The 16,289-nt window shown below is 39.8% G+C and overlaps 1 protein-coding gene across 6 annotated transcripts in view; it reads left to right on the top strand.

The window, feature by feature from the left end:
* Positions 1-16,289, top strand: part of LOC144532596 (neurexin-1a) — a 272,440-nt gene that overhangs the window by 243,148 nt on the left and 13,003 nt on the right. For 3 of the 6 annotated variants that reach the window (XM_078273444.1, XM_078273447.1, XM_078273449.1), the window contains one exon: positions 14,750-14,828. In XM_078273444.1, the coding sequence (XP_078129570.1) occupies positions 14,750-14,828 (79 nt within the window). Of the gene's footprint in view, positions 1-14,749; positions 14,838-16,289 lie in introns of all 6 variants that reach the window. The other 3 variants (XM_078273443.1, XM_078273446.1, XM_078273448.1) reach the window with 1 other exon arrangement.

The following is a 16,289-nucleotide window of genomic DNA, read 5'->3' as shown; positions in this document are numbered from 1 at the left end:
AATGTCATATGATAAGATCTTACAGCATGCGGTATTTCAGTAATGTAACAGAACCTTGGCTGTGTTTTTGTATCAGTTTTTAGAACATACTTTGCTAATATTCTATTTAGCATCAAACTAGTTTTTTTTTAAAGTCAGTGTTTATAGCTATAGTCTACCTTTAATAATAACACTCAACATTAATTTTTGGTTCTGTTTTATAATATAATTAGTAACTACTCTTTGACTTGACACTTGACTAAATGTAGCAGACACACTAGAGCAATGGTTTCCTAGTCATTTTTGAGCCATTGTATTCCTCCATTGTTTTTTTCATTGTTTTTTTTTTAATACAGTGATTTATTTCTTATTTTTTCCCTTTTGAAAACGTTAATCTCATTTTTTTTGGTTTTAATATAACAATAAAACGAGACTACAGCCATTCTAACAGCTCTGTGAGATTGTATGTAGGCACAGCGGTGCTTTGACATGAATGCTAACATAAGCATGATAACATGCCACTTTTTAGAAGCATTTTCTTCTCTTTCTTTCTATTCAGGCCAATATGGTATTTATTAAACACAACTAATATTTGATCTTATCTGGCATTCTTTTCCTTGCCATGTTTCTTTCATAACCTTTTTTGCAGAGTGCAATTTCTGTTTTATAGTTTGTTGCTGGTGGAAATTCAAGAGATGCAGAGTATAGCCTGTCCCTGGGGAGAATGAATGAGGAGAATGAATGGCCACGATGTCACATCATTGCAACCACATAGCCAATTGGCCCCACTATTTGTAAATTAACCCTAGGTGAGGAGGGTGTAATGGTCGTTCGGGGGAAGTGTGGGACATTCAAAACACATTGGGTGGGCCATTTCATTTGCACTCACAGCACATGGTTCAGTTCTGGCTGAACTGGCTTGTAGTGACTCTGTTTGTCTTGGTCCCTGAGTTGAGGGGCAGAAACCTGGCCTCTCTCTAATTCACAGGGATAATCGAAGATTTGACATGCTGCACTGCTACACCTTCAGTGCAGTGTGTGGGTACCTCGTCGCCTCCCTGGCTCTTACAAAGACACTGTAATAAACTTAGTGTCACAGTAATCTTGTGGTGAAAAATCTTCTGCAACTTAGTATCCAATAACAGCTCAATCTGCAGATTCACTTCTTTTATAATCATCCATGTACTATTTCTCTTTATTGTGTCTGGTACTACCTTTAGGCATTGTTGTGATTGTCCTAATATCGGTAGGGATTATTGTTTTACAAGCTCAGGCTGCAATAAGTCTGCACAGCCTAGATTTAATACTAATCCTGCAAGCATCATTACTAAGATCTGAGACTTACCTTGAGTATTAAGCACTGCTCACCCAACTGCACAAATGCAGTGCAGGTTCTTTAATTGTGCTACATGATATGATACTTGAATATGGATATGAGTTTAAGGATTATTTAGTCTTTAGTTTTAGGTGCCTGAGATCTACTGTTACATTTTGATATTGCACATCTGATCTTAAGGATAGATTTAATGTTGAGCAACTCTCAATGAAAACCAAATATCTAAAATCATAATTCAAAACAAAAACTCATAAAGATGTACAGTAGACAGCTATGAAAAGCAATTTTTTTCTGCGTAACAATTTTTCTCTGGATGATGTATTAGAGCCTGTTTGAGTTCACGTATGATCAGACTGACAGGACATTAATGAGCTGTAACCTGGGGCTTTTTATACCACAAACAAGAAGCAGTTTAGTCTAGGTTTGAAGTTATGCCTTGTGTTCCACTGAGTTTTACAAAGTAAGTTTCCAATATACGTCATTGACATCAGGGCAGACGTCATCCTTTTAATGCTCGTGCTGTTCAGTTGTGAGACAGACAACAATGGAAAAACATTTGATTACTTTTAAATGTCAGTATCGTTAAGTTAATTGAGAAGACACAGAGGTGGCGCAATCATTTCCAAGTTATAGCTCTATAGCGACTTAGTGATCAGTCGCACTGCCCCACTACTTACTGGGAAAAATGGCTCACTATTGGAAACATCACACTATTTTGACCCCCCCCCAAGTTTGTGATAGTGAGCCTACATTACTAACTTGCTATTCCAGTTGTCTAACCTACCTTTGTCATTTTACAAGCTAAGCCATTTGGTTTTTATCTTGTGTCTGTCTTCTAACAGCGAGATGGTCATCATTTTCCTTACACTTCATTTAAATGGAATTAAGCACACAGACTGCTCACAATACACCTATACACAATAGTCCAGTAAGTCTTTTTTATGATTGACAGGCATATACTTAATTAGTCAAAAAGGCACTTTTCCCGTCAACTAATGGAAAAAAAAATGCAAGCATTTAACAAGAAAGCCAGAACTGTATTCTGAAGTGCTGGCAGCTAAGATTTATGTTTCTGATGATTTTATTGCAGAATAAAAAAGCATAAGATTACTTTGTTTGTTCATTGTGTAGCCATCATACCCATCTGTGTTTGTGTTGGTGTCAGCCATGTGATCGTGACTCAAAAATTTCATGATTGGTAGTTGTTTTTTAAGATGGCTTTTATTGCGTTTTTTTATTTTTTTTATTGGAAGGTCGTGGAGACAGAGGAAAGATACCAGGCATGCAATTTGGTAAATGGCATGCAATTTGGCCACCACTGAACTCAGATGATGGTTAAATGAAATGCAGAGTCTGCCCAGATCATCCCCAACAGATATGGGAATGACCTACGTGGACCTGCATCCTATTGGAATTAAACTGTCATGAAAAAAGTGAAATCATGGTTTTGAAAAGGTCCAAAGTAATCAGTTATGTTGGCTGAGTCTTATTTCATTCATAATAGTAAACTTAACTGCCTCATGGACTTAGAGACATACTGCAGTGTTTGGCCTGAGTGTCAGTGCCCTGTAAGGTTGTGGGGCCTTCAATTATTCACAGAAAGAAAACATCCTCGGGATAAGATTTCCCCTGCAATGCAGATGTATGGGATTGACCATCATGCTCCTGAGACACTGTAAGCTTGAGAGGAAAAACAGAGCGATGGCTATCAAATGGCTTGCTTCACTGACAGGTGTACTATTGATTTTTCTAGTTTTATTATATTTATTGTCATATATTCCTTTATGAAAAGGCCTGGTGTCACCACCTATCCAAACTGAAGAAACTAAAAAACCAGAGTAGATAATTCAATGGCTGCATGTGTAACAATCATTTGCTCAAAGCAGAAATGGGTTGAATTGTAGGATACAGAATGTAGATGGGCAGATCTATACTTGTGTGTTGTGTGCTGACCTGCCCACCTTGCCCCTAAAGTGAGGTGTGTGTTGTTGAAGGTGATGCTGATGTGTGTTTGCCCCAGGCCCCGGTCATGGGTTTGTGCCCACCCAGTGCTGACAGATGGCAAAGGAGGTAACGTTGTCGACCCGCAGTGGCCCCAGGCCCGGGGCGTTCACTCCTAGCGACGGACCATATCCATCATCTCAGCCTCACCTGGGGCCATTATAGAAGCTGCCTTTCCATGTGTCCATGTGACTCGCTGATCCAGTCCACCTTGGCAGGGGTGAACACATGCATGCCAGTGTGCGTTGACGTGCGTTCACATAATTTGATGAATGTTTGCATTTTTTAATAGTTGACAGCAGAGAGTTGACAGCTTGTCTGCAGCGGGTACATGATCTGAACATTAGCTAGCTGAGGCCCTAGGATGCCTTGTCTTCCTTTGGTGCCTTATTTTCTGTATGCTTGTTTTAAACATTTTCTAAAATTGTTAGAGCCAAGTACATCAAACATACTGATGTTATTATTAAGATTGTCAACAAAGAAGCATTTTTTTTGTTTTTGCAGGTTTACACTGCTGGCAACATTACAGAGCAATACAGATTGCCCCACTAAGTCTGTTTGGATTACAAAAATGAAACCTACGCAGTGTGAATGTTGTCTCTATTGTTTGCGAAGTGTTGGATTGTTCGTGGAGGAGATACAGACATTGACAGCTTTACAGCATGTTTTATAGACCATATTGTTCTCTCTCAGGACAATTGCTGTTATGTTTTGTAGAAACACAAAATAGTCCCGGGCCAACTGTTGAACATAATGTACAATTTGTCCTACAGTGCATTGCTCCCACCTGCAAGATTCCGTGATCAGTAGGTTTATACATCACATTCATGAACATGAGCTCTGCCAACTGCTCATTGAGCTGTGCTGAGCTCTCTCCATTTTTTAAAACAAATTATATTTTTCAAAAGCTGGTAGAAAGTGTGTAGAAAGTGCCACAAACTGACTATCTATAGTCAGTTTGTGGCACTTTCTATAAGCTCCTTTATTTAATATATTCCTTCAGTTGTAGATATTTGTTTGCAAAGAACATTAGTAAACTAAAAGACATTGACTTGAGGAGTGTAAATCTACTGTATGTTCATCTATCTTATTTTCTGTATTTAGACTTTCGTACCAGTACCAATTGAGTTTACAGCTTTAGATTAAAATCATACTCTACGCATAAAGAGTTGGCTGGTTCTGTTCGTGGAGAAGCCATCTTGACCTGATGTTGAACATCTAGTATAAAGGCGAGTTAAGAGATGGAAGGTAGAATAATATAAAGTAACGTCATTACCACATAGATTCAATTAGGAAATTCCAGGAGATACAGATAAGAAATAAAGCCATCCGCATGCCTGTTAGTTTGTTAGGCAAGTGGACAAGAGACAGAGTAATGGAGAAATGGCCTTGGGAAAGGAATATAACTCAATCAAACCAACAATTTCTTATGATTTGACTCTACATTTATTAAAATTAATAATTGGACATTTTGGGAAATATTCCCTTTCTTGCCAAGAGTGAGATGTTCACTGTAGAGTCCGGATCAGTCCAAATTTTTCTGTCCGAGCCCGGCCCGAGTCCGACAGAGCCGCACAGTTAAAATCTAATTTTTTTCTCATACTAATGACACATGTATGTTTGTTTGTGTGGAAAGCTTTTATTAAGCAACTGTAGGAAGGCATTCGGAAATGTCAACAGATGAGTGCATCAGCGCACACGGGGCAAGAAGCGCACGTTAATAAGCTGTTTAATTTAAAATGTTCAATGTGTTAACCTTTCCTGATTGCTTTGTTTCCGACCGTGGTCAGAAAATCAGGGGAGAGTCGTTACCTCCAGGGCCGAAGTTATAAAATGAATAACGTTGAGGTTAAAATCCTGTTTCTGGTGAGCAAATAAATGAACTTGGCTTTCAGTCTGGGGTTCATCTCGGACACCACACACACTGTGTACAAAAAACTTATTCCACCAACTCTGCTCGGTCGCAGCTACACGTCTGCTTCCTCTTTCTTTAGCTCTCTTCTGCCCACTTTACAAACGCACTGAGCTCTCTTAAAGGAGCCACCGCACCATTTTACAACAAATGCCATATCGCGCTGATGTGACCGAGCCCGACCCAAACCCAACCATAATTTCTAAATATCTGTCCGAACCCGGCCTAGCCCGTCGGGTACCGTCGGAACCCGTCGGGCTCGGTTCGGGTATCCATGCCTTAGTTCACTGTACTTACATCTGTACAGTAAATATGAAGCTACAGCCAGTGGCCAGTTAGCATAGTTTAGCACAAAGACTGGAAACATGGGGAAACAGCTAGCCTGGCTCTTTTCAAAGTCTGTCTAACAGCACATCTAAGTTCAATAATTACCAAGTTTACTTGTTTATTTAATCCGTACAAAAAACAACGTGTAAAAAGGTTTTACAGGAGATTCTAGGGTTGCCAGACAACCAGTAGAGACTCCAAGAAGCGACTTAGGCTACTGTGTTTACACTTTGTTTTTTGTATGGATTAAACCTATAAGATAAAACGTGTTTAGTAGTGAGCTTTAGAATTGCAGGTAGGTGGATTTTGTTATCTACATAACTAGGCTAGCTGTGTCCCCCTGTTTCCAGTCTTTGTGCTAAGCTAAGCTAATGTGGCTGCTGGCTGTAGCTTCATAATTAGCATACAGACATGAAAGTGGTATAAATGTTCTCCACTAACTCTTGGCAGGAAAGCAAATAAGCATATTATCACAAAACATCGATTTATTCCATTAAAACATCTTTTTGCAAGTCCAAAGCTGAATCAAAATTTTAAAGAAAAAAGAAGTTAAACAAAAACAGTATCTATAAATAATTCACAGAAGTTCCAGTCAAAAATGTAATAGTCTGGCATTACAACACTGCCACAGGGATGGATGATAACAAATCTATTTTCCTTGGGAGACGCCATAAATGCTGCCAATTTAGGCTTTCTATTATTAAGATTTTTTACAATTTATTTCCACCCTGAATTTTATTACTGTGTCTATTGTTTCAACTCTACTGAACAAGAGCATTGCTCATTTGTTTATAGCACTTGGCCCTTTGTGAATGACACATCTAGACCTGGAGGACAGGAATCTGATTATGATGGCGCTCTGTGGGAGCTACAGGCGACCTGGTCTTCTGTTGTAGGGCAAAGCTTCTCTTCCTCTTTCCTCATGTCATGTTTTTGCAAACGTTACACATGGGAATTAGGCCTGCTCACATTCATCTCAGCAGTGATGGCATCTATATTAGGATGACAAATTTGTTCCTGTCACTTGATGAGGGACTGGGACTGCATGTCAAGATGCAGGTAAAGTCAGGAAGACAGTGATTTGTGGCCAGGCTACATATCTCTTCCTCTCCTGCTTTCTCTTTCTCAAAACACACACAGACACATGCTTATATTTGTCATCTATTTATAGATTTTGAGCGAAAGGAATAAGAAGATGAAGAATTACATAGGCACCATGATTACAAGCCATTCTCTGGTATTTGTTATTCCTCCCTCACTCCCCAGCTTATCCTTAGTGTATGATATTCCTCCAGGGCAGTTCTCTGCTCTCAGGCCAGATTACTACCAAGGCGAGCTACAGACACAGCACACAGAGCTCCAGATTCGATTTCAGATAACGAAAATATCAGGGCATCCAGAGGGGAAAGATTTCATTTATCTAAGAAGTGTGAAAGCAGGGATAAGGGGGAGGGACAAAGTCGACCATGTAATATACTTCTATGGAGCAGTGTTTATGCATAGGCAAGAGAGAGAAGAAATGAAAGAACAAGAGGGGGGGAAGGGAGCGTAGGAGGTAGATGGAGGCAGATAGTGTTATGAATTTCATATTAAGATTTTATCATTTAGAGCATGTAGCTAACAGAAGGCATCCAGCCTTCTCCTGTGTAATCTTCTTAAAGCTGTGTCCTACGTGGCAGCCGCTCGATGTGCACTCTTTCTGCACTGTGAGGTGACCACAGGCACTCGCCCATATTGTGTGCACATTATTGATATGTCCCCAGTAATAAATAATAAGCACCATGCTTAATTAGAAATCTAAATAACTGTTTGTCATCCGTCACACAGAATGTCTCGAGTTGTATGAGGAGATTAATTGGGCACCAGTCACACATGGTTCACTCTAAGTCAGTGACTGACATAGTGATAGTGTTACGCAGGCACTGACTGAGAAATGGACTGTTTCCTCCCACGCAGCCAGACAACTTTCCCAGTTACCCTGGTGCCTGAGCCATTTCAAATACCACATTAAATGTTGAATTTGTATTAAGGCCATGTGGATGACTGTTCCTGGAAAATTAGCTGGTAGGTAAGGGACTTGAGAAACATCTACAAAGTGCCGCAGCAGTACCTTGAAGCAGCCACATTAAAAGAAGTCCTCACACAGCAGTGTTTTCAGGTCCCCCGAGATAGACCGTGTTTAATGAGAGCACAGGCATGTGTAAATTTTGAAGCAGCTTTGTATTTACCTTATATCCATAACTTCTTGTACAGTACACTTTTACACTCCTACATTAGCCCTTACCTGTCCCTTTTGTATCAATCTCTCAAATGCAGCCTTTCATTTTACATAGCAGCAGCTTTTTTTGGGCCTATGCACCAAGTTAGCAATTGACCTGTCACTGCTCAGTCATTCCCAAGTCATATTGTTTTTCTTTAATTATTAGACACAAAATATGCTGGTTTAACTGTGTTCATTCCTTTGACTTTACTCCCACAATGAGAAATATGTTAACACCCCTTTCACATTAGCAACAACTTTTACACGCCCCAGTAATAATGAAATCCAGTGCTCTTCTGTAGAATACGCATTAACGAACAACTGTTTTTGGACAGATTAAATCCACCAGACTGTTCACGTGTAACAGAAATTGAATGTCATTACCAGTTGTCTTGGGCTTGTCTGTGTTTCTGTGTGAAACTGTGCTTGTATGATTCCACACTGCATGCTGTGGGTGTACCAGGTGTATGAAGCTGCCTCCCAGCGCCTTGTTAGACTGTCTGGGGTGCAGTGACTTAAGCCTTGAGGAAGATGTATAGCAAGACAGGAACATGTGGGTATCAGGGGAGAAGATGCAGAGCCTCCGACCATTCTTTTTTTAATGACACTTTGATACTCTGCCTGAGGTCCAGTTGCAGCAACAGCTGCTTCATTTTAAATAAAGCAAAAGCGTTCTCCCAAAAGGGATGGTGTCTCATAACTTGCAAAAGTGAAGCAAGCAAGTGAAAACAGCTGTCCACCACGGCCTGTTTTACTCTATTGCATACACAGCCAGTCAAAGGAGAAAGAAGAAGATACCAATTACTCTGACTTAATTGCCTTTGAGAAATGCCAGCATCTTTTTCCATGAATTCTCAGGTGCTCTGAAGAATCACTACCTACAGAATGCACTCAGTGGCATGCTCATATGGCTCAGGTAATTACTGACAGCTTTGATCCTTTTTCATCATTCATTTTGTTCCTTAACATCAAAGTTGTTGGAGTCCTAAAAGTCAGGATTGGTGTTGTGAGAACTGTTTTGTTTATCATATAATTATGTCAATGCAGTGCTTTAAAATAGGCTTATACTAACAAGCAATTTCTACACGTTTTTTATTTTTTTATTTTTTTTATCTCAACCATGCCTATTATTTCTCCAAATGTTATCTTTTTAGTTATATATTTTTTTATTTTTCTTTCTGATACAAGATTTTGCTATTATTGATTATATTTTGTATGAGAACAGATGTGCAGCTATACAGATGACAGTAACACGCCTTGCTCAGTGAAACACTTAGTTGACAATATTTTAGTAACATCGCAACAATACATTTCCCGGAAAATTAACGAAGCACCTGGTGTTAGATGCTCTTTTGAATATATTTTTGGTTTGTTTATTGACTGAAGTTTTTTGGCAGTGCCTGTTTTGAATCTTTGTTGATCCATTTGCTGAGAATCGCAGAATCTGAAGTAAATCCTCTTCTGCAGAATATCTCCATTTTTACCCGGCTGCTTGTTCCCTATTGTTCAGCACTTACTCTACTGAGTCGCAGTGGCAATCTGTTGTGCCACCATGAAGCCTCACATCAGAGAATCAAGATGTCTTGGATATTATAAGTTTTGAGCATGATAAGCATGTTTTATATATATATATATATATATATAAATCCATCACTGTAGCAGTGATAGCGATAATGTCATTCCATTGTCTTCCATCCTTGCTTAAGTCTGTGTCTGTGTGAGTCCATAATGTTGACAGCTTGGCAGACCAGCAGTAGGAAGCGTGTGGGCGAAGGCCAGGCACACTGAGCTGAACTCCCAGTCATAGAGGCCCTCACACCTTCATTATTCAGTCGGAATCTATTGAGCATCTGGGACTAAATTATTCATCAACATCGACCTAGTTCCAGGGTTCTAAGTTAGATACTTGGGTGTCATCAGGCGTTCTGATAAGAGCTGCTGCTGCAGTGTGATAGCTGCCATGGGTAAATTCATCCCGTTTCTAACCATGAGCCGTTTCTATCTGCCGTCCCATCGCCTCATTCGCTCCCTCTCCCTCTCTCTCGCTCACTGGCACACTAATGATGTGTTGCTGCAGGAGTGAAGCTTAGGACAACAAACTCCTCCCAATTAGTCTGTGCAGACTAAAACTCTGGTCAGACCTGGACACTAGCAGGCCACTATTGTTGTAAATCAGTGCCAGCATGAGAAATAAGCACAGGGTTTGGAGCAGGAACAGAATATGGATTGCTCTGATTTTACAGAGGCATTTGGAGCTTTGGCTTCAATGGCTGGTGCCAATTACAGACAAGACATAAAAATGTTTTAGCTATAGCGTTGGCGGAGTCCTTGATATGATTTATCCGAGATTATCATGAGATAATGGAAATAAAAGAAACATGAGGAAAATACGAAGTACAGTTTGACCAAACTTGTGGCAGTTAGTGATTTTTTAACATTTAACTAAATAAAACAATAAGTAGAAAAGGATGCAATATCTACTTTTCCTTTCCAAAAAGTACAAAATACACAAACATACTAAATGTTTTCTATAACTATTCTGAGCATCATTATTGGTGGAGAAATACCCTTGATCAAATATAATATATTTAATTATTGTCCTTGATGTTTCAGTGAACACAGTCCATCTGTAAGTGAAACACATTATGCTTAGGTCTTCTAAACATCCTGAAATCACATTTTCGCACATTATGGTTCTAAAACCTGCCTGTTGGCATATAAAGTGAGATTAGAATAAAAGATTATTAAAGACAATATAACATTCTAAAACTGTGTTTTTACAATATTCAGACAAATATTCTCGGTTGGAGAGACTTTTGTGCAGTCCACCTCTATCAATGATTTCTTCCTTGTCGTCTTCCTTGACAGCATTTTCTTTTTGATATTTCAATCAAGCCGAACTTTACTGTCTGATAACAGCATTTGGGATTTACAGATCTTAATGAGCAACAGATTACAAACATTGAGTAAAAAAATCCATGTTATTATTGTCACCGATCAGCAATTAAACAAGAGAGAGAGAGCTTTGCGAAAATAGCTTATAGTGGGGGGAAAACAGGGCTTACTATGGAAAGAACAGAAAGGCAAAAGAAAACAGCAAGCATCCTCAGTGGAATACGTTACTGGGACAGCAGAGGCATGCTTCGGATAAACCCTTCAGATGCCTTCAGTGTTCTCCTGACTTTCAGCTTGTCTCCAAAGAGACATGTTGTGTGCCAGGGAACATTCATCAAATTAGACCAGAGAGAAAACAATGTGAAAACCCACGGCCCTCCGTAGAGACATGCCGACAGGTTATCACAGAGGAAGGTGTCTTTTGCTCTCGAGCACCGGGTTAGCAGCACACAGCATCCTCTCTGAAGAGCTGCCCTCCTCTCCCTGCCACGATTAAGAGGGGACAATATGCTTTCTGAGGAGAAGTGTAGAAATGTAGTGCACTATAATAGAGCCACCTACTTCTTACAGTAGTTATTAGAGAGTGGCAATGGACACTGTCTAGTTGAGCATTAGTGGGGAGCAGATAAGTGTTTGTAGAGTTGTACATAACCTGATGTCCAGCAGAATGACACTGCTGACTAAGCTTTAGCAAGCATGCATGCAAACCGCGGCTTGGCCTGGACATCTCATTAAGGAGGACCATTATCAATCGTCAGAGATCGAAAAGCAGCATGACAGTGCTAAAGAAAGCACCAGGGTGCTTTTGGCTGAGTCAGGTTGGAATTTCCTGGTCCACATCCCCTTTGATGGTTCAATTAGTGCACGAGCCAAGGTCAGTCGATAGCTTTACTTCGCTATAAGGTCTACGATTTATTTTTCTTTTCTTGTCTTTGTATATTAAACTCCCCTGACACCTAAATTATTTGAAATGACACTGTACTTGGAGAGTATGAACATGTTCATACATTTTGTATGAACACTAAAAACAGGTTTCTCTCTACACTATCTCTTCGTCTTCCATTAGCGTGTGTTTCATACTCCCAACTGTCTCCCCAGGTTTTCTCAGTACATCTCATAGTAGTATGCTCTCTGCTGCTCTGAGCAGAACCAGATAAATGAGCTGTGCTTCAGGTTCACCATGGCTTCAGCACTTTACCGCTAGATTAATGATGCTTTGCAAGCCGCGAGCCTTTGCTTTTAGCATTTTAGAAGTACCTTCATAAAATGAACTACAGGTACATCGTGTTTATTTGCTTTTCTATTGGAGCATCTTTCCTGTGGGCATGATGCTCTACACATCAGTAAACCTGACTGTGCTGAGCTAATGAACCCTGCCATAAGCATACAGTATTTCTGGAAAACTTTAAAAAAAGAAACCTTGTTTTTATTTTGAAGTCAAATCCCAGCGGTGTCCAAATCACCACATGCATACTCTGTGTTATTCCTCCTTTAGAAAAGATATCCCTAAGATTTCAGTGTCCTTTTCAGACATCCCAGCCAAGCTACCTGTCAGTTTTCATCAGAGTAGCTAAATTGCATGGTAAGCCCCTCACATAGCCCACACTGAATTGCCACGGGTGAAAAAGAAGCCAAGTGTTGGAGAAGGACACCATGAATTGGTAATGTTATTGGATTTCAACCAGGTCATGACCACATCAAAATGTTGACCTACACACTAATCCTGGCTGGCAGACTTGCACCCAGTAACACGTAAATTCATTTTAGCGTTGATTCAGAGGCTTACATCCACTCCACACACATGATTCATTTAAAAGTATAGCATAGGGTTGATATTTTAATAAAATCAAAAACAGATTGGACTTAGGTAGCTTACAGGCACAATTTAGCAACACTTAACACATCTACTCACAACCTTTGTCCTTGGAGGGTGAAATTAAATTATTTCATGGTGTTGATATGAAAGTATATATCATGGTTCCCTGTCACTTATTTGAAAATCTCAATCAAGTCGAATGACACAATTATAAGCTCACAGTTATTACAGTATGTCCATATAATGTAGATTTTTAAGGGTCGGACCTTTCATAAATGATTTTCTCCTGTTTTTACAGTCAAAACAGAAATGATGAATCCTAGCTTTAAATTGTACATTAATCCCATAAAGTACTGAATTCGATGTCTGCACTTTCAATTATATAATCAAAGATTCTCTTATAAAGAGATGAACAAATAACCATATTCAAAATTGCATTTCACTGTAGTAATGGAGTTGAAGCTTTCTGACTTGAATGAGGAGACAGAAACATAAAAATATGAACGGGCATACACCTCCACTCAGGTAATTCTTTAGGGAGTTAACCTACATCTATACACTCAAATCACACTGCTTCCTCTTCTCCACCTGCAAATAAATCTGAAGGACAGCTTGAAAGAGAGAGAGAGGATGTGAGAGGTAGAGAGAGAGAGAGAGAGAGAATGAGAGTGGTAAGGTGGGAAGAAGAGAGAGGGAGTATTGATTCCTTGATTCCCGTACCTCTGCTAGTGAGTGCAGAGTGTCAAGATCTCCCGCCAGGAAAAACAAATCACAAGGCTGAAGTGATGGATGTGGCACTTCAGGATCTGGCGGTTTTGCCATCTGGATGGCCGACACTGTATATCAGCCTCATGCACAGCAAATTAAATATACATTTGGACGGCTTCCCCGGGCCTCACCCAGCACAGATGCACCAAAAACGGCCCTCCGCCACAACTCCCTTAATGGGTTTGATCTATCATCTCCAGGTCTATTATGTAAAGATGATGTTGGTCCGTGTTCAGAATGTCAAAATGATGTTACAGTCACAATAAAATTGCATTATATGCATCCAAATGGATGTTAAGCAAAATGACATCACCTTTAATTTCCTTAAGATGAGTCAATACTAATCCAACTTGCAGATATATTTTGAAGCACTGTCAACCATCAGTGAAATAATGGCACAAATTGAATAAAACTCCCAAGTCCATCTTCATTTTTGAGGCCTAATGCATTTCTCACCCCTTTTTATTTTTTAATTTTGTTACTGTCATACACAGAGTATAAAAAAATATAAGTGTAATAAATATTGTCACGCGTGCATTTGAGAATTAAAAACATTAGTACAAAGAGGATAAGTAGAGGTGCAAGGTTAAATATATAGCATCAGGTTATTCTGCTTAGCAGCGCTCCATAACCGAAAATCTAAGCCGGCCCTGAAGAGGCTGCCATGCTTAAATGAAATGACCTTTAACGCAGAGCTGATCAAATGGCCTGAAGCACGACTATAAAAGAACATTGCAGTATAATGTTCTACACTGTACTTTTTCTGGTCTATTGTTTGCCCTTTCCTATTTTCCAAGAGGGTATTGTGTTTGGCGAGTGAGAAAGTGTATTGGAAACAGTCTAAAATGGATTTGGTGTTAGAGTAGATGTGGCAGGAGAGTAATGAAGCTCCTATGCATATGCCCTGATTTTGCTTTATTTTGGATGCTCATTATGTAAAAGTGATACTGAATCACATCGAAAGAAATGAGGGAAATATTGATTGAAACCTCTGCTGCTCTGCCCTTTGTTTTCATATCTCTTTTTTAAGCCCTCAGGGCTGCTTGTCCTCTAAATGTCAGAGGTGTTTTGTGATGGATCCTAACAAGCCCTTGAAGGGCTATGCAAAGCCACACACTGCAGCACAAACTGAGCATGCAAGTTGACAATTGTGCTGTGAACTTTAGCCTTCACCGTTGCTCAATAATCAGATCTCATTTCTGTAAGGATAGTGCCTTGAAAGCAGTGTAGCAGCTGCTACAGTGCGAGGCAGCGTGTGACAGTGTTGACAGATAAATCCAGCAGCCAAAGAGTGTAGCTGTCTGGATTCACATCTCATCTGCCGCGCTCTTCTTAACCTAACCCTCTGGAAGCACCACTACTGGTAGTTCGGAGGAGGGGGGGCCATCTTACCCCATTGATGCAGCTAAGTATTTCATGCCCTCACCACTCTATTGTTTGCCTCTCTCTTTTCAGACAACCGACGACTTGCTGGTGGCATCAGCCGAGTGTCCGAGTGATGATGAGGACATTGATCCCTGTGAGCCGAGCTCAGGTGGGTTAGGTTAGTCATCTCTTTTTTATTCTACTTCTCTCTGGGTGTGTCAGTGTGTCTCTGTGTGTCATAGTCCACCCCCACCAAGACACTCTGGGCTAACACACAGTGTTTAAATGAGCAGATTGGAGTTTTAGTTAGAGCTTGAACACTTCTCAGAGGCCGAGCTGCTGTTCTTCTGGCTACCATCGACTGCATGACACATCAAGCCGGAGGCTGTCCATTAGGTCTGTCTGGGAAGCTTCCATCCTGCCACAGAGTTTGTTTTTTTCTGGTTCTATATTTCAATGTACAGGAAAGTAAAATATGAATGCAGTAAAACTTACAAGAAAGACATTTTTTTCATTTATTTCTCTGGATAGCCTCAAGCTACAATTGACAATCTGAACTTGGAAGGTCAGCTAGGCTAACCTTTTAACTACAGTCGTTTAAAGCAATAGTTCAACATTTTGGGAAAATACGCTTTCCTTGCTTTCTTGCTGAGACTTAGATAAGATAGACACCACTGCTATATATGTCCACTACATAAGAAGCTACAGCCAGCAGTTGGTTCGCTTAGCTTAACATAAAGACTGGAAACGGGAAACCAGCTAGCCTGGCTCTGTACAAAGGCAACAACACAATCACCTCTGAAGCTCACTAATTAAAACATTATTTATTTCATAATAATTTACATTACTTAAAATTAGTGAAGTTTTGATCAGTGCCAGGCTAGCTGTTTCCCCCTGTTTCCAGTCTTTATGGTAAGCTAAGCTAAGCAGCTTCTGGTTCTAGAATCATAGTTACTGCACAGACATGATATCAATCATCTTATGTAACTTATGGCAAATAAAAAAGCACATTTCCCAAAACTATTTCTGTAATGTGATCAATTGCTTTTTCTTCAGTTAGTTGCTACTGATTGTTTTTAATAGATTATTTGGCTTCCACCCATTAAGATTTAACTCACCCAACATCAGCACTTTTTTCAGAACAGCTCTGTCTGTGAGAATTGCATGCATAACTTAAAATTCCACACTGCTTACTTTGTTTTGTATGTGTCATAGCATCTGTTATTACGATGTTTTAATTGAGCACCTATTTTGTCGTTGTCAGCTCATGGCTTTTGCTAATGCACAAACAGAAGAATTCTCAGAACAACAGAACAACGCACAAGTAATTATCAGACCAACATAACTCCCAACTCATGATATCAAGGAGGGTAAACCCAGAGAGGAGTGTGAAGGCTGATTTTTACACAAGTGTGTAGAGGGTCACCACTGTTGTTAATTACGCTCTACAGCGAGCAGTGGGAGTTAACCCTGTTGTTTCTCATGTACTATTGTTCACGTTAGCTGCATGTGACATCCTTTGGAGTTTACGATTGCGTAAATTCCACACATATTAGGTGTTTTTTCTTCATAAAACATACAAAATATTTTAGTCCACAGTTGTAACAGTCCTCATATATTTAAACAAATA

The sequence above is a fragment of the Sander vitreus genome, chromosome 17, assembly GCF_031162955.1.
Source record: "Sander vitreus isolate 19-12246 chromosome 17, sanVit1, whole genome shotgun sequence".
Taxonomy (NCBI): Eukaryota; Metazoa; Chordata; class Actinopteri; order Perciformes; family Percidae; genus Sander; species Sander vitreus.
This window is presented reverse-complemented; position numbering and strand designations above follow the sequence as displayed.